At 46.6% G+C, this 22,891-nt stretch overlaps 2 protein-coding genes across 4 annotated transcripts; one reads left to right on the top strand and one right to left on the bottom strand.

Annotated features, from left to right (window-relative positions):
- Positions 1-457: 457 nt before the first annotated feature.
- LOC308581016 (uncharacterized protein) lies at positions 458-13,650 on the bottom strand. Of its 3 annotated transcripts, none has more exons than XM_081183445.1 (3): positions 13,511-13,650; positions 6,813-7,302; positions 458-2,922 (listed from the first exon to the last, which is right to left on the bottom strand). In XM_081183445.1, exons 2-3 carry the CDS (start codon positions 7,288-7,290, stop codon positions 2,423-2,425), a joined length of 978 nt encoding a protein of 325 aa, XP_081039571.1. In that variant the 5' UTR covers positions 7,291-7,302; positions 13,511-13,650; the 3' UTR covers positions 458-2,422. The 3 variants fall into 3 exon arrangements, with proteins under 3 accessions (XP_081039571.1, XP_081039573.1, XP_081039572.1); XM_081183447.1 differs by lacking the exon at positions 13,511-13,650 and adding an exon at positions 12,189-12,228; XM_081183446.1 differs by lacking the exon at positions 13,511-13,650 and adding an exon at positions 10,004-10,080.
- A 112-nt stretch (positions 13,651-13,762) lies between these two features.
- On the top strand, positions 13,763-21,208 carry LOC308580543 (uncharacterized protein). Its single transcript, XM_081182351.1, has 2 exons — positions 13,763-13,842; positions 18,509-21,208. The coding sequence occupies exon 2, from the start codon at positions 18,519-18,521 to the stop codon at positions 20,559-20,561; it is 2,043 nt and encodes a 680-aa protein (XP_081038477.1). The 5' UTR covers positions 13,763-13,842; positions 18,509-18,518; the 3' UTR covers positions 20,562-21,208.
- The last annotated feature ends 1,683 nt before the right edge of the window (positions 21,209-22,891 follow it).

Raw genomic sequence — 22,891 nt, forward strand, 5'->3', positions numbered from 1 at the left:
GCCAATCGGAACGGAGCGAGGCGTGATGGGCAGGCGGGCGGGCCCGTGAATGAAGTCAGCGCCGAATCGGCGGGGCGAGGGCCTGAAGGGAAAGCGAGCCGCCGCGGCCCGCCCCTCGTGAAATCAGCCAATCAGAGGACGGCGTGGCGTTAAGTGACAGATCGCCTTGCTGAGCGTTGGAGATGCTGCTAACGGTATCTCGGCAACCGCTGCTAATACCCTGGATAAGGAGAGAACGGCCGGCCCAATAGCGAGGAAGGAGGGGCTGAAGGGTGTGGACACGCCCCATTTCTGAACTACCCAATCAGGAAGCTCCGCGATCGGACGTCAATGGCTCTGACAGTTCCACAGCTTGTTATCTGTATCTCAAATTTTATTTTTTATTTTTTTAAATGGGATTCTTTCTCTCTTTCTCCCCGTCCCTTTCATTGACCATTGGCTGCAGGATTTGCCCATCTTGCAAATATGTCTAAACTGCTCCCTTTTTTTGGTAAAGTTTTTTATTATTATTTGGTTTAATAATGTATATAAAACAGGTTTTGTACACAGCACCTTGAATTTCTACTCAGGCAGATGGAAGTTTCTCTTGAGCATCCACACCAAACACAATCCGGGATTTGTTGATCTGAGTCTTTATGCACACCTTTTCTATCAGCTTAACAATTGCAGAGGTTCTCTGACCCACTGCCTATTTCCTGCTCCTTTGTATGCAGTATATAGCCTGCCGCAAGAATTTTGGATGGCAAGAATTTTGAACCATTAACTAAAAGTAAAATGTTTCTTAGCAAAACCATAATCATTTGAGACATATCAAAATAAGGACAAAATGGCATTTCTAATCTAACCGCTCCTCTGACCCCTAGAAAATGTGTGAGTCAGGTTTCTTACTTAAAGATTACAGAATCATAGTTATGTGAGGCTACAATATAAACACTTATATTAGGGAGTAAGGTAAAGGTACCCCTGACCGACTCTGGGGTTGCGGCGCTCATCTCGCTTTATTGGCCGAGGGAGCCGGCGTACGGCTTCCGGGTCATGTGGCCAGCATGACTAAGCCGCTTCTGGCGACCCAGAGCAGCGCACAGAAACGCCGTTTACCTTCCCGCTGGAGCGGTACCTATTTATCTACTTGCACTTTGACGTGCTTTCAAACTGCTAGGTGGGCAGGAGCTGGGACCGAACAACAGGAGCTCACTCCGTCGCAGGGATTTGAACCTCCGACCTTCCGATCGGCAAGCCCTAGGTTCAGTGGTTTATACCACAGCACCACCCGCCTCCCTGTATTAGGGAGTAAGCCCCAATAAATACAGTGGGACATACTGCACTGTTGTCATCATATACAGAGCTAAAGAAGGCCTCTCAAAGTGTATTGCATCCAATATTCTCTCCATAGCAAGCAGGGAGGAATGGCATCACTTTTGTGGAGAAAGCTTATTTTGAGAGGGGGTTGGATCCACACTAAATCAGGTCTCATTGAAAACCAGTGCAAAAAAGATAGTCACCTATGACTAACTAAACTCCCACTGATTTCATAAAGGGCAGGAAACATAGCCTGGATTTAACACAACAGGTCGATTACTGTACATAGGTCTTCATAGGCAGGAGGGAAAGGCTGGGTCTTGTTTCTGGTGCTGGCTGACAAAAGCACTGCAAATAGCCACCCCACCTCACTCCCTACATCCAAGTCAGATACAAAGGCTCTCAGTCATCACCCTCAGGGACGCGGGTGGCACTGTGGGTTAAATCTCAGCGCCTAGGACTTGCCAATTGCATGGTCGGCGGTTCGAATCCCCGCGGCGGGGTGCGCTCCCGTTGCTCGGTCCCAGCACCTGCCAACCTAGCAGTTCGAAAGCACCCCCGGGTGCAAGTAGATAAATAGGGACCGCTTACTAGGGGGAAGGTAAACGGCGTTTCCATGTGCGGCTCTGGTTCGCCAGAGTAGCTTCATCACGCTGGCCACGTGACCTGGAAGTGTCTGCGGACAGCGCTGGCTCCCGGCCTCTAGAGTGAGATGAGCGCACAACCCTAGAGTCCGTCAAGACTGGCCCATACGGGCAGGGGTACCTTTACCTTTTTACATCACCCTCACAAAAGGGCAGTAAAATACTCGTCCTGAGAACTGCTGTGAGCCGAAATATATAGGATCAATACACAAAAGACAGTTGCTTTTCACACTCAATACAGTATCCAGAATTTTTTCGGGACATCAGCATTTGCATACTTTTAAAATACAGCATGACCTAGTAAAGTTATTGGACTTTGTTTACTCCAATACAAAATCCTGCCACCAAAACCCTTACAAATTGTGTAGGTAAGCAGCATTTAGGTACGGGTCTAGTACAGAAATGGAGAAATGGAATGCGAAAACAGGTACAGAGCAGTACTGTTTAAAATCATTTTGATCGGAGAGTCCACGGAGAGGTTAATCATCAGTGGGCACATTCTTTCCCGCCCTGGCTCTCAGAGAATTCACAGCTTTGTTGATTTCCAGAACGGAGGCCTGGAGTTCCTTATCAGCCTGGAATGCTGCTCCATCCTTCCCTCCCACCACGACTGCGATTTCCTCCAAGACATCCACCAGCAACTCAGGGACGCAGGCGTAGCTGGACATGACTTCAGCTGCGTGAATCTTGCCTGCCAATAGATCCAACAGGGAAAGACAGTTTCTGATCCAGGACTGCTGCACTGTCACCTCCCTCTGGAGAGCAAGCAGCTCACCACACTGGGCTTCAATCTGGGGGATCCTTTGATTTGCGGAGTTGATTCCAGTTTGCACCTTCTGCTCCTTTTGGGAGAGGCGTGCAATCTTGTCACTGCAGCCAGCCACTTCTGCTGTGCAGAGGTCCACAGCCTGTTGTGCCTCAATTACTAGTTTCTCCGCTGAGTCCAAGGCTGCCTGGTAACCAATAGCCATGCCAGCCCCTAAAAGAAAAGACAAATCAGTGATAATTTCATCTGGGGTGTTATGTACTGAGTTGAATAGGATCCAAAATGCAGCAGTCTGATTGGTCCTAGAACAATGGGATCCAAAATGCAGCAGTCTGATTGGTCCTAGAACAATGCAGCAGTATGACTGGTCCGCAGGAGCCACCCAATCCAACTCCAGGTGGAAGTGAATCTGCAACCTGATTGGCCTACAGGAGAATCTGAACGACTGAACGACTGAACGACTGCAAGGAATCATAAAACCCACTGACAAATACCCCTTCCTCTTGGTTCATGTGGGAACCAATGACACTGCAAGCAATAGCCTCCAGAAGATCAAAAGAGACTACGAGGCTCTCGGCAGGAAATTGAAGCAACTAAATGCACAAATTGTCATCTCATCTCTCCTCCCAGTTGAACGACGTGGCCCAGGGAGAGAGGGGAAAATAGTGGAAGTGAACAGCTGGCTTCGCAGATGGTGTAAACAGGAACGGTTTGGATTCTTAGATCACGGACTGCAGTTTCTTGAAGATGGACTTCTGGCAAGCGATGGGCTGCACCTCACAACAGTTGGGAGAAATGTTTTTGCCAAAAATCTCAGAAACCTCATCAGGAGGGCTTTAAACTGACTAATGTGGGGGAGGGAGACAGTGCTCCTGAAGGTAGGAGCCTATCAATTGATGAAGATGATCATCCAAATGTCATAGACCAAATGGAGCAAACAGCACGCAGACCTAGTGGTGGGAGGAAAAAATCCTTAAATAAGAGACACGGGGGAATGATTAATGGACTTCAATGTCTGTACACTAATGCGCAAAGCATGGGAAATAAACAAGATAAGCTTGAGCTCTTGGTACAGCAAACTAAATATGACATAATAGGCATCACTGAAACCTGGTGGGATAAGTCCCACGATTGGAATGTAATAATGGGGGGATACAATCTATTTCAGAGAAACAGACCAGACAAGAAAGGAGGAGGAGTGGCGTTATATGTCAGGGATGTGTATACCTGTGAAGAGATCCAAGATTTAGAACATCAAAGCCAAAGTGAGAGCATTTGGGTCAAAATTAAGGGAGAGAAGAATAACAGGGACCTCATTGTGGGAGTTTACTATAGATCCCCAAGCCAAACGGAGGACATAGATGATGCCTTCCTGGAACAGATGGCCAAGCATGCAAAAGGAAGGGAGATAGTAGTAATGGGGGACTTCAATTACCCGGATATTTGTTGGATGTCAAACTCAGCCAAGAGCATAAGGTCAAACAGATTCCTCACTGGCCTTGCAGACAACTTCATTGTCCAGAAAGTGGGAGAAGCAACAAGAGGAACAGCCATTTTAGATCTGGTCCTAACCAATGTTGATGACCTGGTTAGTGGGGTAGAAGTGGAAGCATCATTAGGCGCGAGTGATCATGCTCTTCTGAAGTTTACTATACAGCGGAAAGGAGCAGCCAAGCATACTAGGACTCAATTTCTTGACTTTAAGAAAGCCAACTTCATAAAACTTAGGGAAGTGCTGGGTGAGATCCCATGGACAGTAATACTAAAAGGAAAGGGAGTTCATGATGGCTGGGAGTTTGTTAAGAGGGAGATACTAAAAGTACAACGTCAGGCAATACCAATGAGAGGGAAACATGGAAGGTGCCTAAAGAAGCCAGGGTGGCTATCTAAAGAACTTTTAACTGAGTTAAGATTAAAAAAGGATGTGTACAAAAAATGGAAAAGGGGGGAAACCACCAAAGAGGAATTCAAACAAATAGCCAGCACGTGTAGACACAAAGTCAGAAAAGCTAAAGCACAGAATGAACTCAGGCTTGCTAGAGAGGTTAAAAGCAACAAAAAAGGCTTCTATGGGTATGTTCGTAGCAAAAGGAAGAGCAAAGAAACAGTGGGGTCACTCAGAGGAGAAGATGGTGAAATGCAAACAGGGGACACAGAAAGGGCTGAACTCCTCAATGCCTTCTTTGCCTCAGTCTTCTCCGATAAGGAAAACAATGCCCGACCTGAAGAATTTGGAGCAAATGATTCAGCAAAGGAAACACAGCCCAGAATAACTAAGGAGATAGTACAAGAATACTTGGCCAGTTTAGATGTATTCAAGTCTCCAGGGCCAGATGAACTGCATCCAAGAGTATTAAAAGAACTGGCAGATGTGATCTCAGAACCACTGACAGTCATCTTTGAGAATTCCTGGAGAACAGGCGAAGTCCCGGCAGACTGGAGGAGGGCAAATGTTGTCCCTATTTTCAAAAAGGGGAAAAGAGAGGACCCAAATAATTACCGCCCAGTCAGTCTGACATCAATAGCAGGGAAGATTCTGGAGCAGATCATTAAGCAAACAGTCTGTGTGCACCTAGAAAGGAATGCTGTGATCACCAATAGTCAGCATGGATTTCTGAAAAATAAGTCATGTCAGACTAACCTGATCTCGTTTTTTGACAGAATTACAAGCCTGGTAGATGAAGGGAACGCAGTGGATGTAGCCTACCTTGATTTCAGCAAGGCATTTGACAAGGTGCCCCATGATATTCTTGTAAAGAAACTGGTAAAATGTGGTCTTGACTATGCTACTACTCAGTGGATTTGTAACTGGATGACTGACCGAACCCAAAGAGTGCTCATCAATGGTTCCTCTTCATCCTGGAGAAGAGTGACTAGTGGGGTGCCACAGGGTTCTGTCTTGGGCCCGGTCTTATTCAACATCTTTATCAACGACTTGGATGATGGACTCAAGGGCATCCTGATCAAATTTGCAGATGACACCAAACTGGGAGGGGTGGCTAACACCCCAGAGGACAGGATCACACTTCAAAACGACCTTGACAGATTAGAGAACTGGGCAAAAACAAACAAGATGAATTTTAACAGGGAGAAATGTAAAGTATTGCACTTGGGCAAAAAAAATGAGAGGCACAAATACAAGATGGGGGACACCTGGCTTGAGAGCAGTACATGTGAAAAGGATCTAGGAGTCTTGGTTGACCACAAACTTGACATGAGCCAACAGTGTGACGCAGCAGCTAAAAAAGCCAATGCAATTCTGGGCTGCATCAATAGGAGTATAGCATCTAGATCAAGGGAAGTAATAGTGCCACTGTATTCTGCTGTGGTCAGACCTCACCTGGAGTACTGTGTCCAGTTCTGGGCACCACAGTTCAAGAAGGACACTGACAAACTGGAACGTGTCCAGAGGAGCGCAACCAAAATGGTCAAAGGCCTGGAAACGATGCCTTATGAGGAACGGCTAAGGGAGCTGGGCATGTTTAGCCTGGAGAAGAGGAGGTTAAGGGGTGATATGATAGCCATGTTCAAATATATAAAAGGATGTCACATAGAGGAGGGAGAAAGGTTGTTTTCTGCTGCTCCAGAGAAGCGGACACGGAGCAATGGATCCAAACTACAAGAAAGAAGATTCCACCTAAACATTAGGAAGAACTTCCTGACAGTAAGAGCTGTTTGACAGTGGAATTTGCTGCCAAGGAGTGTGGTGGAGTCTCCTACTTTGGAGGTCTTTAAGCAGAGGCTTGACAACCATATGTCAGGAGTGCTCTGATGGTGTTTCCTGCTTGGCAGGGGGTTGGACTCGATGGCCCTTGTGGTCTCTTCCAACTCTAGGATTCTATGATTCTATGATTCTATGATTCTATGAATCCCGGAATTAGCCAATCACGTGCGGCCAATTGTGTAAATAATGTATATAAAGCAGATATTTTGGGGGAACTTTCATTCCTCACTACTATGAGCTGAATAAAGAGCATGAAATCCACACTCGACTCCGAGTATATTTCATGGGGGTATTGAGGGAATGGGTTGGGGTGAGATGTTCTGGTATCTTGAAGGTACCACTTCTGGTTCAAGACTTGCTGGCTCAGGGGATAACCTACCAATGAACGACCCAAGCCCTGGCAGGGCCATCATCCGGAGGCCGATTTCCCGGCCCACACGGTTCCTTGCCACTCCCTCACGAGCCAGTCTCAGCTGCTCCTCTGTATGTTCCAGATGCAACTCCGCAGTTTCCAGCATTTCCTGGGACTTCTTCTCAGCTTCCTTGAGGGCAACGATCTGGGTTCCGAGGTCCGCCAAGTCCCCCTTCTTCTCCTGCAGGTCATCTTGCATGAGTTTCTTCATGGCTATCAGGGCCTCCGACTGGGAATCGAGTAGCTGCAGGCGAGACTCGAGACTCTGTTCGGCCTCGGAAAAACGATGCGATGCTTTGGTGACCTGGCTGTGGGTTTTAGCACACATCTCCTTATTTGACCACGGGAGGAGCAGAAGCCCAGTGAGGAGAACAAGCTCTTGCATTCCCGCCTCCAGGTGTTCCTTGATGGAGGAGTTATAGGTCGTATCGTGCACAAGAGCCATGCTGGATGGGAGCTAGAAGGGGAAACAGGAATGGAGAGCGTATTAAGGACACTCGTGTAGCAAGCTTCATGCAGAAAGCCAGATTCATTACTTAGTGAAAGGAGGCCAATTTGGGACACCGTTGTCAATTTATGAAAATGTCCTCGCTTTACTCCACACATAAGGCAGCACCTATTCTAGATCAATGGGACGAGGGTGGCGCTGTGGGTTAAACCACTGAGCCTAGGACTTGCCAATCAGAAGCTTGGCGGTTCGAATCCCCGTGACGGGGTGAGCTCCCGTTGTTTGGCCCCAGCTCCTGCCAACCTGGCAGTTCGAAAGCACGTTAAAGTGCAAGTAGATAAATAGGTACCGCTCCGGCGGGAAGGTAAACGGCATTTCCGTGCGCTGCTCTGGTTCGCCAGAAGCGGCTTAGTCATGCTGGCCACATGACCCGGAAGCTGTACACTGGCTCCCTCGGCCAATAAAGCGAGATGAGCGCCGCAACCCCAGAGTCGGTCACGACTGGACCTAATAGTCAGGGATCCCTTTATCTTTACCTATTCTAGATCAGGGGTAGGCAAACTAAGGCCTGGGGGCCAGATCCAGCCCAATCACCTTCTAAATCCAGCCCGCAGACAGTCCGGGAATCAGCGTGTTTTTACATGAGTAGAATGTGTCCTTTTATTTAAAATGCATCTCTGGGTTATTTGTGGGGCATAGGAATTTGTTCTCCCCCCCAAAAAAAATATAGTCCGGCCCCCCACAAGGTCTGAGGGACAGTGGACCAGCCCCCTGCTGAAAAAGTTTGCTGACCCCTTATTCTAGATCACACCAGTTCTTCACATTAACTGTGAAAGAAAAATGCGCATCCCTAATCCCGAAATGACCACCACCCAGAGAGATGCCACTCCCTAGCTCGTCTCCCAAAAGTTTTATTACAGTACTTGCATTTTTATTGTCCCAGGAACAAACATAGGAAGCTGCTGCTTTCTGGTCAGAGTTAGGATTTCTCTGTTATAGGAGAATAATGTGATTTTTGCTGTTGTTGGATATTTAGTCATTGCTTGAGTATAATTATAAGTTATAAAGAAAGGCAGTACAGTCGTACCTTGGATCCTGAATGCCTTGCGAGTTGAACGTTTTGGCTCCCGAACGCCACAGACGCCACACAGAGTGTTCCGGTTTGCGAATGTTCTTTGGAACCCGAACGTCCGACGAGGCTTCTGATTGGCTGCAGGAGCTTCCTGCAGCCAATCAGAAGCCACGCCTTGGTTTCCAAACGTTTTGGAAGTCAAACAGATTTCCGGAACGGATTCTGCTCGACGTCTGAGGTACGATTGTATACAAATTGGATTAACATTAAAATAAACATGCATAGGATCGAGTTATTGGTGCATTATGTTGTACGTCCTTGAGCGTCACTGATCAAAGCAGAAACGACCCAGTGTGGATGCAGCAACAGGACATGGCTCATTCACTAGTTTTCTTCTTGGCTTGGGTCAGTGAAACCCATTGGCCCAAACACAATAACTTGGAACGTGCTTGGAGGAACTCATCGTAAGCCTCAGTTCATCCTGAATTGCAACATGGGCCCGTAAAAAAATGACCCTAAGATAATATCAACTCTCATAGCCAAGGAATCCTCTTCCTCTCTCATGAACCGCCTTAATTCTCACCCTTGGCAGGGGGAATTCCCTCCTCACTGTGCTGGAAGGAGGGCTTGGTTTCTGTACGCAAGAAAATTTCTCCTGAGATCAGCAAAGATGCACCAACCGCCCTGAGGCAGTGGCCTCCACATTCCTTTTAGTCAAGTAATAGAGACAAATGGCCATCCTACCGATAAGGAATAAACTAAAAAAGGCCCTGAGGGGCAATAAAATGTAGAGGTGTAGAACCAGGCAGGTGGGTCAACTTGGTGGGTTAAAATAAAAGTTGCATCATATGCCTGGACTGTGGGGGGTTCATTGGGAGGGAGATGTCAAATGCAAGTGTGGTTCATTCCCAAAATTGGACTATGATTCCCATCAGCACTAATAATAATAATAATAATAATAATAATAATAATAATAATAATAAAGCCACCTATCTGACTGGGTTGCCCCAGCCACTCTGGGCGGCTTCCAACAAATGAAAACATTAAGCACAGTAAGACATCAAACATTAAAAACTTGCCTTGCCTTCAGGTGTCTTCTAAAATCAGATATGCCCTTTTAAAATGTGGGTTTTGGGGGGGGGCATTATTGGGATGTTTTATTTTATTTTGATTATATATTTTGTGGTTTTATATTTTGATTTTGTTCTGTGATATACATAAATATATAAATTCTATAAATAATAATAATAATAGTTGTTGTTTATTTCCTTGACATCTGACGGGAGGGGACTGCAAGAAGTTTTGTAAGGTGGATTATGTGAAATACTGCAAGAAAGACTACGAAGAGAATTATTATTAAGAAATGCAGAATAAGTGATAAAGAATGGAATATCATCAGAGGTGTTGACGGAAGTCTAAAATATTGTATAAGATGAGAAGATATGTTGTATGCCTGCTGGAACTGATATGTTAAAATTATATATACCGGTGTATGTATATATATATATATATATGTGTGTGTGTGTGTGTGTGTGTGTGTATACACACACACACACACACACACACACACACACACACAGTGGTACCTCGAGTTACATATGCTTCAGGTTACAGACTCTGCTAACCCAGAAATAGTACCTCGGGTTAAGAACTTTGCTTCAGGATGAGAACAGAAATCGTGCTCCGGCGGCGCGGCAGTAGCGGGAGGCCCCATTAGCTAAAGTGGTGCTTCAGGTTAAGAAAAGTTTCAGGATAAGAACGGACCTCCAGAACGAATTATGCACTTAACCCGAGGTACCACTGTATATGACATCTGACGGGAGGGCGTTCCACATGGCAGGTGCCGCTGCCGAGAAGGCCCTTTACCCTCAAACATAAACAATGGCCAGGAATTATGGGGATAATGTAGTCCAACAGCTACAGAGGAACCCTGACTAGAATTGAGAGGAGACCATTTATATGGCACAAAGGCTTGTGTTTGCTCAGATTAAGGCAGAGGGTCCTCTCTTACCACCCCACGCAGGAATGCAAGCCCATTGTCCAAGGATATCAGGTCAGAAGTCAAGACAAGACCCACCTGAGGACCATAGCTGTCTTTATGAAATGTGGTCCGAAAGGGGAACTGGAGTGGCAAGTTAATCATCTGTTTGTAACCGGCCAAAGTAGCTCTTTGGTGTCCTGGACCCCATCACTGGCATGCTTCACACACTCACATTTTACTGGGCCTCTGCATGATGCCATCAATCAGACGTCAGCAACCTAAGGCCCATAGGCCATAAGCAGCCTGTGGGGGTCGTTTAACTGGCCCATGGACCCCTACCGCCCGCTCAGGGACCCCCGCCACCTGCTTAAGTTGGCTCCCGTGCGCCGCGCTAAACCGGTGCAGAGCAGAGAGGAGACTGCCTTTCACGACGCTGGCCGGCTTCCCATTGGTTGCAGGAAACTCCAGCAGCCAATGGGAAGCTGCGCACCTCTCCACGCCGGAAGGAGCCCCGGAAATAGCGTTTGCGCATGTGTGCGCACGCACTCCGGCCCGCCACGGCATCTGCGAGACCGTGAACTGGCCCAAGCCACAAAAACTTTGCCGACCCCTGTGATCAAATCATGGACTTACTGTGGTTCCACATCCTTCTCAGTCTGCAGAAAACCGGCCTTTTTTGTGCTGAAAGAACAGACAAGATTGCACTACCTTTCTACGGTGTGGTTTTGACGAGTAAAGTGATATATCAGGCAGCGGAACCTATCCTCTTCTACATGTTTTACTATACAGTGGTACCTCGGGTTGCATACGCTTCAGGTTACAAACACTTCAGGTTACAGACTCCGCTAACTCAGAAATAGTACCTCAGGTTAAGAACTTAGCTTCAGGATGAGAATAGAAATCGTGCAGCGACAGCGGGAGGCCCCATTAGCTAAAGTGGTGCTTCAGGTTAAGAACAGTTTCAGGTTAAGAACAGACCTCCGGAACGAATTAAGTACTTAACCCAAGGTACCACTGTAATTGTTTTTTCTTCTTTCACCATGCTTTCTAAAATCAATCTTTTATTTAGCACTGAAATGCCTTAGTTACTGCATTTGTTTCCATTTTTTAAAAAAACAACAACAGTGCATTAAAATTTGTTCACCTCCTCATGCGCATTTCACCTAATTTATGTACACCATTGTACATAATTTTGTGCATTTCTGAGCAGAATAACATTGCCTGATGTAACACCTTACAAGGAATTCCCTCTAAAACAATGCATTTTTGTACATTACATTGAGCAATATAGTCATTTTCATGTGCACTTTCCCCTAACACATGCTTTTTTGTTTGTTTTTGGTACCCATTTTTGGGTCAAGGAACTGCATGGCAGTATTTGGAGAAATATGAATTTAAAAGGCTAGCTAGCTCTGTTTTGGTTTGTGTACATATTAGGCGGAACTGAGCAAATTACGCCCTCTTCGCTACCAGTCACCAGTTTAGCCACGAGCTTGTTTATCTCTCCCCTTCCCCAGTTTGCTCTAAAATACATTCTGACTTCATGTACAGTGGTACCTCGAGTTACAGACACTTCGGGTTACAGACACTTCAGGTTACAGATGCTTCAGGTTACAGACTCTGCTAACCCAGAAATAATATCTCAGGTTAAGAACTTTACCTCAGGATGAGAACAGAAATTGTGTGGCAGCAGCACAGTGGCAGCGGGAGGCCCCATTAGCTAAAGTGGTACCTCAGGTTAAGAACAGTTTCAGGTTAAGAATGGACCTCCAGAACGAATTAAGTTCTTGACCCGAGGTACCACTGTAACATTATTGGCAAGTCTTGTAAGGCTGAACATACCCATTATTTTTTTGTTAGATCTGTCCTGCCTGAAAAAAACATTCTGCATTATTTGGAAACTTGCATATACCAGCTCAGACTATTTGTTCATTCACTTCAGTATTGTCTACTCTGACTGGTAGCCAGCGGCTGCCCCGATCAATTCCACTCCCTTTCATCTTCAAGCAAAGATGCCAAGGATTGAATCTTGGAATTTCTGCATTCAAACTCAATTCCTCCTTTCAAAATCAGTGACCTGTGGTCCCTGCCCCATTATATTTGCTACCGACAAATAGAAGTCATCTGGCATGAAACATACAGTGGTGCCTCGGGTTACATACCCTTCAGGTTACAGACTCCGCTAACCCAGAAATATTACCTCGGGTTAAGAACTTTGCTTCAGAATGAGAACAGAAATCGTGCTCTGACGGCGCGGCAGCAGCAGGAGGCCCCATTAGCTAAAGTGGTGCTTCAGGTTAAGAACAGTTTCAGGTTAAGAATGGATCTCCAGAACGAATTAAGTACTTAACTCGAGGTACCACTGTACAGTCATACCTCATGTTACATTTGCTTCATGTTACGTTTTTTCAGGTTGTGTCCCGCGGCGACCCGGAAGTACCGGAAAGGGTTACTTCCGGGTTTCACCGCTCGCGCATGTGCAGACGCACAAAATGATGCCACGCGCATGCGCAGAAGCGGCGAATCACAACCCACGTATGCGCAGACGCGCCGCTGCGGGTTGCGTTTCTTTCATGTTGCGAATGGGCCTCCGGAAGGGATCCCATTCGCAACCAGAGGTACCACTGTACAGTGGTACCTCGGGTTACAAACTTAATTCGTTCTGGAGGTCCGTTCTTAACCTGAAACTGTTCTTAACCTGAGGTACCACTTTAGCTAATGGGGCCTCCCGCTGCCGCCGCACAATTTCTGTTCTCATCCTGACATAAAGTTCTTAACCTGAAGCACTATTTCTGGGTTCGCGGAGTCTGTAACCTGAAGCATATGTAACCTGAGGCACCACTGTATATGTTTTTCATTTGCTGCCAGAAACTCAATGTTACTGCCCACCCTGGCGGAGGAACCGGGGGGTGGGGAGAGCGCATCGCCTCTGGCACCACCAGGGAGGGGGGTGCTATCGTGGCCGCCCCCGACATGCGCTGCGCAACCCCCCACCGCGCCGGGCACCATGCCCACAGGACGCATGCCATGCCCCCGCAGGCGGTGTGCCACACCCCCAGGACGCGCCAGCCATGCCCCCGCCTGTTCTCCCCCCCCCCCCGTGCCGGAGCCTGCAGCTTTGCCACTGACAGCCATCCAACTTTTCCTTTGCTGTAGAGACTTACCTTGTTGGAAGCTGCCACTTGCGTAACCTTCGTTTGCTCTGGATCTCGTCCGTGCTTCCAAATCTACACTTTGCTTTCCAGGACCACCTGCAAATAACAGGGATGGTAAGCCAATCGGAATGTAGAATGCAGACGCGGCGGCTCTCCCCATTCCTCAGCACCCAGCCCAAGGGTTTAAACATCAACTTGGGAGGAACTAGGATTTATGTCCATGTGAAGCCCGGTCTTTCGAAATACTTGGGGTATGTGGCTTAACATACCCGCAGCCTATTTATGGGGCCCTAAGTTGAGACCTGAGCACACCGCACCATTGCCTTTTGGCTCGACGAAAGGTGAGTGAGCTTTGATGCAATAGGGGATCCCTGGAGATTTTAGCACTGGCGGCTCATTTTACTGTAAAAATTAGTGGAACAGGGTGGCGAGGAGGACTATTGAGGCGCTACAAAATTGTGGGCCTTGGGATTTTAATGGAGCAGCGTGGGGGCTGGATGGAGAACATTACTAAAAAGCAGAAAACCTCAATAGAGATTGGGAGAAATGTAGATTATGTCTAAAAGAACACTGTAAAAACTTGGACTTTTTGGCAGGCTTTTAATAACTCTTGCAATGTAACAGAGACTTTGGACATAACGGAGGACTGTAATTTCGATGAACTTATAATACAGTGGTACCTCGGGTTAAGAACTTAATTCGTTCAGGAGGTCCGTTCTTAACCTGAAACTGTTCTTAACCTGAAGCACCACTTTAGCTAATGGGGCCTCCCGCTGCTGCTGCCGCGGCGCCGCGGCGCAATTTCTGTTCTCATCCTGAAGCAAAGTAACCCGAAGCGTCTGTAACCCGAGGTACCACTGTATGCAGTTGACAAAGGTATTTTAAGAACCCACTGAGGGGAGGAGGGAAGTCCTGAGATTCGGAAGAATCTTGTTTTAATTTTGATATTTGCAACCATTTTATTTATGTGAACGAATTTGTAAAACCAATAAAAATTATATTATTATTATTATTATTATTATTATTATTATTATTATTATTATTAAAAAAGAGAACAGCACTAATAAGTAAGCTTACGAAAGGGAGGGTAAGAAAAGGAATAGCGTATGGGGAAGATCATGGAAAAAATTAGCCATCATTAGACACCCTTCAGTAGCGGAATAAGGGGTCAACACAGTAGTGACTGATGCCTATCTGCAGAAGACAAAAAGAGGAAAACAACAGTAGGTGGAGCCACAGTATTGACAGGCGGTTTTGCTCACATCCTTCTCTCTGCTGAGTTCCACAAGGGCAGCACTGAGAGCATTGGCTGCCTCAACAGAACAACAGATTCCTAGTTTTATTGGGGGAAAGGAAGTAGATTCCAATGAATCAGGGTAAGGGGCTGAATGCTAGGAATCAGGGCTGCATCCACACCAGACCTTTAAGGCACGTTCAGGGCACATTTGCCCCTCCCAAGAATCCCGCAAACTGTAGTTTGTTAATGGCACTGGGAGTTGTAGTTCTGTGAGGGGCAGTGGCGTAGCGTGGGGGGTGCAGGGGGGGCCGGCCGCACCGGGCGCAACATCTGGGGGTTAGGGTTAGGGGGCGCAAATCCACGGGTTAGGGGGCGCAAATTACTTGCCTTGCCCCGGGTGCTGACAACCCACGCTACGCCACTGGTGAGGGGTAAGCTACAATTCTCAGAATGTGTGTGGGGAAAATGTGCTTTGAATGTCTGGTGTATACGCAGAGTAGGAATTCTGTAAGCAGCAGAGCTAGGGAGGTGACAAGTAGCTTGCCCCCACCCGCACCTGGTGGGGTGTACTGTATTTTTTTTGAAGTAGACAATTTGAAAGTTCACACATTTGTGCAACATGTTTTGTAACGGAAAAAATGAAAAGGACAAACAGCCCACCGACCGCTCTGCTTGTCCTTTGCTTGACCTTTCTCCCTGCAAAGCACAGGTCTGGGAAGTTTCCCACTTGAACTGCTCTTTAGCTTTTAATCAGAACAAACCTCAATCTGCGGAAAAACCCATTGCCGTTTGCTCCAATTCGGTGTAAAAAAGCAGTTTTCCCCAGGTAAAAGCAGTGGGACGAGAAGAAAAGTGTGTAAACCCTGAGAGAGATATGCACAGGAATGCACTCAGGGCAAATGGTTATCAGCTGGTGTTTGCATCATATGAAGGGACTGATATTGACCTATATTAAAGTGCCAATGCAATTTAATTTTTTTAAGTTTTGTAGTTTTAAATTGTGTTACATGAACTTGCGAATTTCGTAGTTCTTTTTTCTTCTTCAATATTATGAATCCAAACTAATTGTTTGATTGAGGACACATCACTCTTAACTAATAGGCTACATGTTTGGAACTATTCCTATCTGCAAGATAATGTTTTATAGCCTCAAAAGAGAGGAAGGCTTTCCGAGCCTTTTACGAGGGAATGTTAAGCAAGGGCTAATAAACCTATCCACTTTTATGGCTATCTGCTTTTTCCATCCGTTCCCCCTGCCCTTTCCCAACTCAGACCCGGTTTGTTGTTACCAGGAGTGATTGATTGATTAACAGCTTGTGTGTTTTTGTAAACCCAAAGGCAATCCAAGGCTGTCAGTCCTTGAAGAAGGATAACAAAAACTGAGGGCGGCAAATTATGTTTCAACAGAGTTGTTTGAGCCCATAAACCAGTCAGTCAAATGGCAAATTGACTCAGTAAGCTAAAAGTAGGCGCATTTCAGATTCCTTGCACGAAGCTGTGAAATCCATTCATTTCCATGAATTGCTACATCTTCTTGCCATTTCAGAGAACACGGAAACCCTGACTTTCAGTATCATTTCTTCCATCTAGCTAACCCATTAGGCCGCCCCAAGACTTTCCTGCCTGGTCTCTTTCCTATAACTCTCTCTTCTAGAATCCTCCTGATTCTAAGTTATTTGGCTGTAGCTTCAACATCTGCTACCTTCCAAGAGAATCCAGAGACTGCGGCCAGTGGCCTCTTCCACCCCCAGCTGTAACTCACAGACGCCGCTAGGTTTTAAGAAAATCCTGACATTCTGGCCTCCTATGCTGCCTTTAGAGAGCAAGTACCATCCATAGCAAGGGAGGGCAGGCATCAACTTTGCAGGACCTTGCTTGTTTTTTACTGGAACTCAAAGAGCCACAAAACAGACCAAGATGCAAAACAACATATGCTTAGAACTAAAGAACGTGTTCCCCTGTGATTAGGGATGTGAGAGATTACATTGGCTTTTGAAGGCAAACCTACCAAATTGGCACTTTCCAAAACACGCCACCATTCAAAATACAGTGATACCTCAGGTTAAGTACTTAATTCGTTCTAGAGGTCCGTTCTTAACCTGAAACTGTTCTTAACCTGAAGCACCACTTTAGCTAATGGGGCTTCCTGCTGCTGCTGTGCCACCGGAGTCCGATTTCTGTTCTTATCCTGAAGCAAAGTTCTTAACCTGAAGCACTATTTCTGGGTTAGCGGAGTCTGTAACCTGAAGCGTATGTAATCTGAGGTACCACTGTATGCACTTCTCTGAATTTTGCAGTGCCCTTCTCCACCCAAGCAGGAATTGTGTACAGGAATTTATGTTTTAATATCAAGTGGACATGAAAATGCATATATTTGTGAAGATTACATTCGTGATCGCATTATAGCGTACAGTGGTACCTCAGGTTACAGACACTTTAGGTTACAGACTCCGCTAACCCAGAAATAGTACCTCAGGTTAAGAACTTTACCTCAGGATGAGAATAGAAATTGTGCGCTGGTGGCGTAGCAGCAGTGGGAGGCCCCATTAGCTAAAGTGGTATCTCAGGTTAAGAACAGTTTCAGGTTAAGAACAGACCTCCAGAACGAATTAAGCTCTTAACCCGACGTACCACTGTATTAGGAGAAATTGCCACTAAAATGCTGTGGATTTTCAGGAGACTTTTCCAAAGTTGCAAATTTGCTGCAGAAATTGGAGGACCAAATCTAAGGTTGGACAAATGAGAGAATTGCAATTTGCAAATCTATCCATCCCTAGCTGTGAGCTGCTGCTGCTGAGCACATTGACTTGTTTTGAGTGCCAGAACTGAGCTATGCTCACAAACTTTCCACATAAAAATCCACACCTAAGTTTTCTTCCTTTCAGCAGTCTAATTGTGGTGGCAAGGAGAAGAATCATTTTGATGCTGCTCTTGTTAAACAGGAGTTGCTTACCCGCTGGAAATCTCCCAGAGATCTACTAGTAGATACCAATCTACTTTCTCCCCACCTTTGTTCTAAAGAACCCAACTCTCACTATGCTCTGATCTGACTTGGGAGTCTCCAAGGCTCAAGTATGTGTAGCCTATGACAAACTGGTACCTTCCAGATGTTGTTGGATTCCAGCTCCTGTCAGCCCTGCCAGCATGGCCAGTGATGAGGCATGATGGGAGTTGTAGTCCAAAATATGTGAAGGACACCAAGTTGGGGGAGGATGGTTTATATATAATCAGTATTGCCCATGGATGCAGATGGTATCAGATGACCTACCACAAATCAGATCTGTAGAATTGCAGCTGTTGGGAGTCTAGGCAGAAGAAGCCATCTGCTGGCCGTCTCTCAAGGGGAAGGGAAATGGCCTACCAATCTTAGAATCATGGCCCCTTGTGTTTGTTCACGAAACCAATTCATGGTACCAGTTTTCTGGCTCATACAACCCCTAAGCATTATTTCTGGCAAATGGATAGAGTTACAATCTTGCAGCTTCAGGTACACGTTGACAAGAATATGCTCAGAGACTTACAACTTCTGGTTCCCTATAGTATCAAGATTTTGCTTGTCTCAACAACCTACACTTGGTGAGGAATTTGTTGGTTTTATGAGACCTATCACTAGTCAGGTGACTGCCCCTTGTGACTCAGGCTCCAGTTTTTAGGTGGATCTGTTTGGTTAAAAGAGTAATGTTTGTGAGTGAGTGAGTGAAAAAATTAAATGTGGTGGGCTTGTTCTCAAGGTCCTCTTTCCCGAATGACATGTCACTTTTGTCCCCCAGGCTCCGCACAATGGCATCACCAGAAGGAAAACCACATGGTTTGGTCAAGGCTGTGGAGACCCTCAGCAAAGGACATGACGTACACAAAGAAACCGAGCTTCTCATGAAACCGTACGCCAACTGGGAAGAGTTTCTCATGCCAGCGCCCATCTCCATTGCTATCTTGGGGGAGCTGATCTTCATCTCCACAGGGCAGGGAGATTTCTCCATCAACCTGCTTCCCCCAGAGGGAGGCTTCCAGCACCTCAAGTACCCAGAATCCTTCAAGGCTTCTTTGTGCCAAGTCAGCAACCGAGGCTGGACCGCCTTCAACGAGGCTCACGTCAACATGGACCAAATCAGGCTGCTGGCAAACGGCATTCCGGAACAGATGAAAACGATTGTGCGGACTCTCATCCAGGAGGCCGAGGTGGTCACCGCCTTGCTTCCTAACCAGTTGAGGAACCTCCAGGCGGCGACAGAGCAGTGTGGTGGGCTGGCCAAGGCGGTGAGGGCCAAGTTCACCGATGTGATCAACCTCATCCAGGAACTCCTCGAGGCTTGTCTCAACGCCAAGCAGGGCTACGAGAAGGAGCTGGAGGAAGTGCAGACAGCTCTGGAACAAGCCAAGATCAGAGAAAAGTCAGCCAAGGTGGCCAAGGAGATGGCTGAAAGGTACCACCACCAGATGAGGGAGCATGTGGAAGAGTCCTTCCAACAGTACAAGAAAGCCATGGAATCCATCCCAACAGGCTGGGATGCAGTGGGAATGGAGCTGGTCACCACCCTCACTCAGACCCTTAGTGCTTTTTCGGTTGAGTTTACACGGATGGCAGCAGGGAGGCAGGGGAGTCTGGGAGAAGTAGCTGGCATGGGCAGTGGGGAGGGACTGGCCAGGATGTTTCCATTTATATCAGCTAGTGTCATCTGCTCCAAGTCTGCTGAGCTGTTAACGTTTGCTACCAGCTTGAAGAACGTCTTGGATGAACATGGAGGCCTTAAGGCATCTATGATTGTTGATGAGAAGAGTGGGGAGGTCAAAACGGAGTGGGTGAAGAAGAACCTACAGAGGCTGAGAGACTCCATTGAGAAAGAGGAAGGGTGCGACCCCAAAGTCAAAGCCCAGGAGATTTGCCAAGGTGGGTTGGATATTTGCCAACAGTTGGAGAAGGTGGCTTTGGCGGTGGGTGGCATTGGTTCTGTGGGGAAGAGTTTGCTGGATGGGATACACCAACTCCACAAGAAGGCCTTGGAGTTCGACTCCTATAGCAAGGCCTACACTCGGTCTCCGGCCTTTTCCCCCAAACCACCCAACGTGTCCAAGATGGGGGAAGCAGCAAGCTCAGGGGTGGAAAATGCCCGTCTGAAAGTACAGCAGAGCCGAGAGACTCTGAAGGCCACGAGGGAGGAGTATCAGAGGAGCTTTGAAAACTTCAAGAAGCAGAACGAGGAATTGGCGGAGATTCTCTGCACCATGAGAGGCTATCAAGTTAAGGAGGTGGACTTTGACACGGCCAGAAAAATGCTCATCAAGGGCCTGGAAGCCCTGGGGCGGGTGAAGGAGCAATGGGAGAAGATGGTGAGGTTTTTCCAAATGATCTCCAACTTAATTGATTCCTGCTTGGTCTGGAGCGTGAAAGAATTTTCCGACACTGTGGATGGAGCCCAGAAGATCTCCAGCTACTCATCCAAAGCCTTCACAGCTGACCTGGTTTACGGGCATGTTTTTAATGCCTCCAGCATGGCCCAGCTGGTAGGCATGATTTCCGAGACTTACACCCTGGTGTCAGAGAAGTACCTTATGGAGCGTGTGAGCAGTTTAGGCCGCCTCCTGGCCATGGAAGCTGACCAACCAAGCCTGGCTGCCGAGCGAGCCGCGTTAGCTGAAGGCTGCGACGCGGCACGGAAAGCGGTGAAGGAGCTGGTGCTGGAGAAGAAGGCAGAGTTTGAGAGAGGGCTGGAGGCCAGAGCGCAGGCCATTGAAAGGGAGATCAGAGCCGTGCTGCCTGCAAATGGGGATACTGAGCCACACCTGAGAGAGCTCAGCCTGGAGGAGGAAGGCAAGTTTCTGTAAGTCCCGAAGCAAGGTCTCCAAACCGTGGGTGGGTGTTGTCTGAGAAAGCTTTAGGAGGCAGGGATGGAACCAAGAGAATGCTGGTGATTAACTCGCAGGTCAAAGGTCCCACTTCACCACTGCTGCAAACACGAAACAGAAGTACCTTCATTCTGTATGTTCATTAAAGCAACAATAAACATGAAAAGAGACTTGTGCGTGGCAGCAAGAATATTATTGGCACAAAATTGGAAACAAGAAGAATTACCGACAAAAGAAGAATGGAGGATGAAACTGATGGACTATGCAGAATTATATAAATTAACAGGAAGAATTCGAAAGCTGCGGGACCAGAGTTTCACAGAAGACTGGCATAAATTTACGGACTATTTGGAGAGTAATTGTGATGATCATATTACACTTGTAGGTTTGCGAGAAGTTTTGTAAGATGGACTACTTGAAATATTGCAAAAAAAACAGGTAACGAGGGGGTCTGTTAGTTAAGATAATTAAAGGCAATAGGAATTTAAGAAATGCAGAATAAGTGATAAGAACGGAAGACCATCAGAGGGGCTGATGGAAGACCATAGATTGTATGATGTGAAGTTCTGTTGTATGAATGATAACTAATATGTAAAAATTAATAAAAATTATATAAAGAAAGAAAAGAGACGTGTGTGTGTATATGTGGCAACCTGCTGCCATCTGGTGGAATAAGTGCTTGGTGTTTATTTGATATTTGTTGAGGGACAACCATTTCCCCAGAACTTTTCTATTTTATTTTCTAATAATAATGATGATAATATTGGGACGGGGACATGTACTGATGCTGTGAGTGCCACTCACGGGAAGGGTAGGGCTGTCTCCCCACTCCTCCATCAGTCCCTGCCTCTAGCTCAGGCATAGGCAAACTCCGGCCCTCCAGGTGTTTTGAGACAACAATTCCCAGCATCCCTGACCACTGGTCCGGTTAGCTGGGGATGATGGGAATTGTAGTTCCAAAACATCTGGCGGGCCGGAGTTTCCCTATGCCTGCTCTAGCTTGTTTTGAGATGCAGATCAGTCCAAACCACCCTGGATCAATCTGACCCACTTCAAACTGGTCCAGAGTTGCTTTGCCCCTCTTTGGAATAAGTCTGATTCAGTTCGGAATTCGATGTCCATTCAAAGCACTGCTTTCTTCAAGACAGCAAGTGTACACAGATGGAGGCCATTTCTTATGCTCTCCTGCAATACCAAAGTCTCACAAACAATCTCATAATGTCAGCCGGCAACCCACCAACAGGATATGAATCAATCTGTCTAACCTGATCCAAACACTCACACACCACTCACACAAGAAAACAAATTTCATTACAGCCAATCAAAGACAACCACCCACCCCCTAGGCCACCCCCAACCTCTCTCACCACCAAAGGAATATAAGTGAATAGTAAAGAGAACCCACACAAGTGACACTGACACAAAACCCCACACATACACTAAGTAGAAGAATATGAGTGTTGCCACCCCACCCCACCCCACCCCACTCACCATTCCCCCCTCCACCTCTTTCCCCCTTTTCTTCCTAATGTAACACTGATATCTCAACAAATGAAACTGATCTGTAGAAGATGTAAATTGAAAGAAGAGACATTTGTAAACCAATAAATCTTTAATAATAATAAAAAAATTAAAAAGTCAGCCAGCAGCATTAGAAAAGGCGATAGAGCAAATTCAGCGGAATCCTATGCAAATCCTAAACAATATGTTCGCAAAAGTTCATCAACGTGCCTGATTATGATCATGTTTAGAATTAAGTCACTTTAACCCATTTAGAAATAGCTTGCCTCATTTCCTTATAGACCAGAGTTCCCCAAACTTGGGTCTCCAGCTGATTTTGGACTACAATTCCCATCCCTGATTGCCAGTCCTGCTAGCTGGGGATGATGGGAGTTGTAGTCCAAAAACAGCTGGAGACCCAGGTTTGGAGAACTCTGGTCTACAGTGGTACCTCGGGTTACATATGCTTCAGGTTACAGACGCTTCAGGTTACAGACTCCGCTAACCCAGAAATAGTGCTTCAGGTTAAGAACTTTGCTTCAGGATGAGAACAGAAATCGTGCTCCGGCGGCGCAGCAGCAGGAGGAGGCCCCATTAGCTAAAGTGGTGCTTCAGATTAAGAACAGCTTCAGGTTAAGAACAGACCTCCAGAATGAATTAAGTACTTAACCTGAGGTACCACTGTATAAGGAAATGAGGCAAGCTATTTCTAAAGGGGTTGTTGTTGTTTAGTCATTTAGTCATGTCCGATTCTTCGTGAACCCCATGGACCAGAGCACGCCAGGCACTCCTGTCTTCCCGCAGTTTGG

Source organism: Podarcis bocagei, assembly GCF_964188305.1.
Source record: "Podarcis bocagei genome assembly, chromosome: 2".
Lineage (NCBI taxonomy): Eukaryota > Metazoa > Chordata > Lepidosauria > Squamata > Lacertidae > Podarcis > Podarcis bocagei.

Excerpts from the sequence above, each read along its gene's own strand:
- LOC308581016 (XM_081183445.1), bottom strand. The coding sequence starts at position 7,290 with ATGGCTCTTGTGCACGATACGACCTATAACTCCTCCATCAAGGAACAC. Across the intron at positions 2,923-6,812 it reads AGGGCTTGGGTCGTTCATTG|GGGCTGGCATGGCTATTGGT; the intron begins GTAGGTTATCCC and ends CTTTTCTTTTAG.
- LOC308580543 (XM_081182351.1), top strand. The coding sequence starts at position 18,519 with ATGGCATCACCAGAAGGAAAACCACATGGTTTGGTCAAGGCTGTGGAG.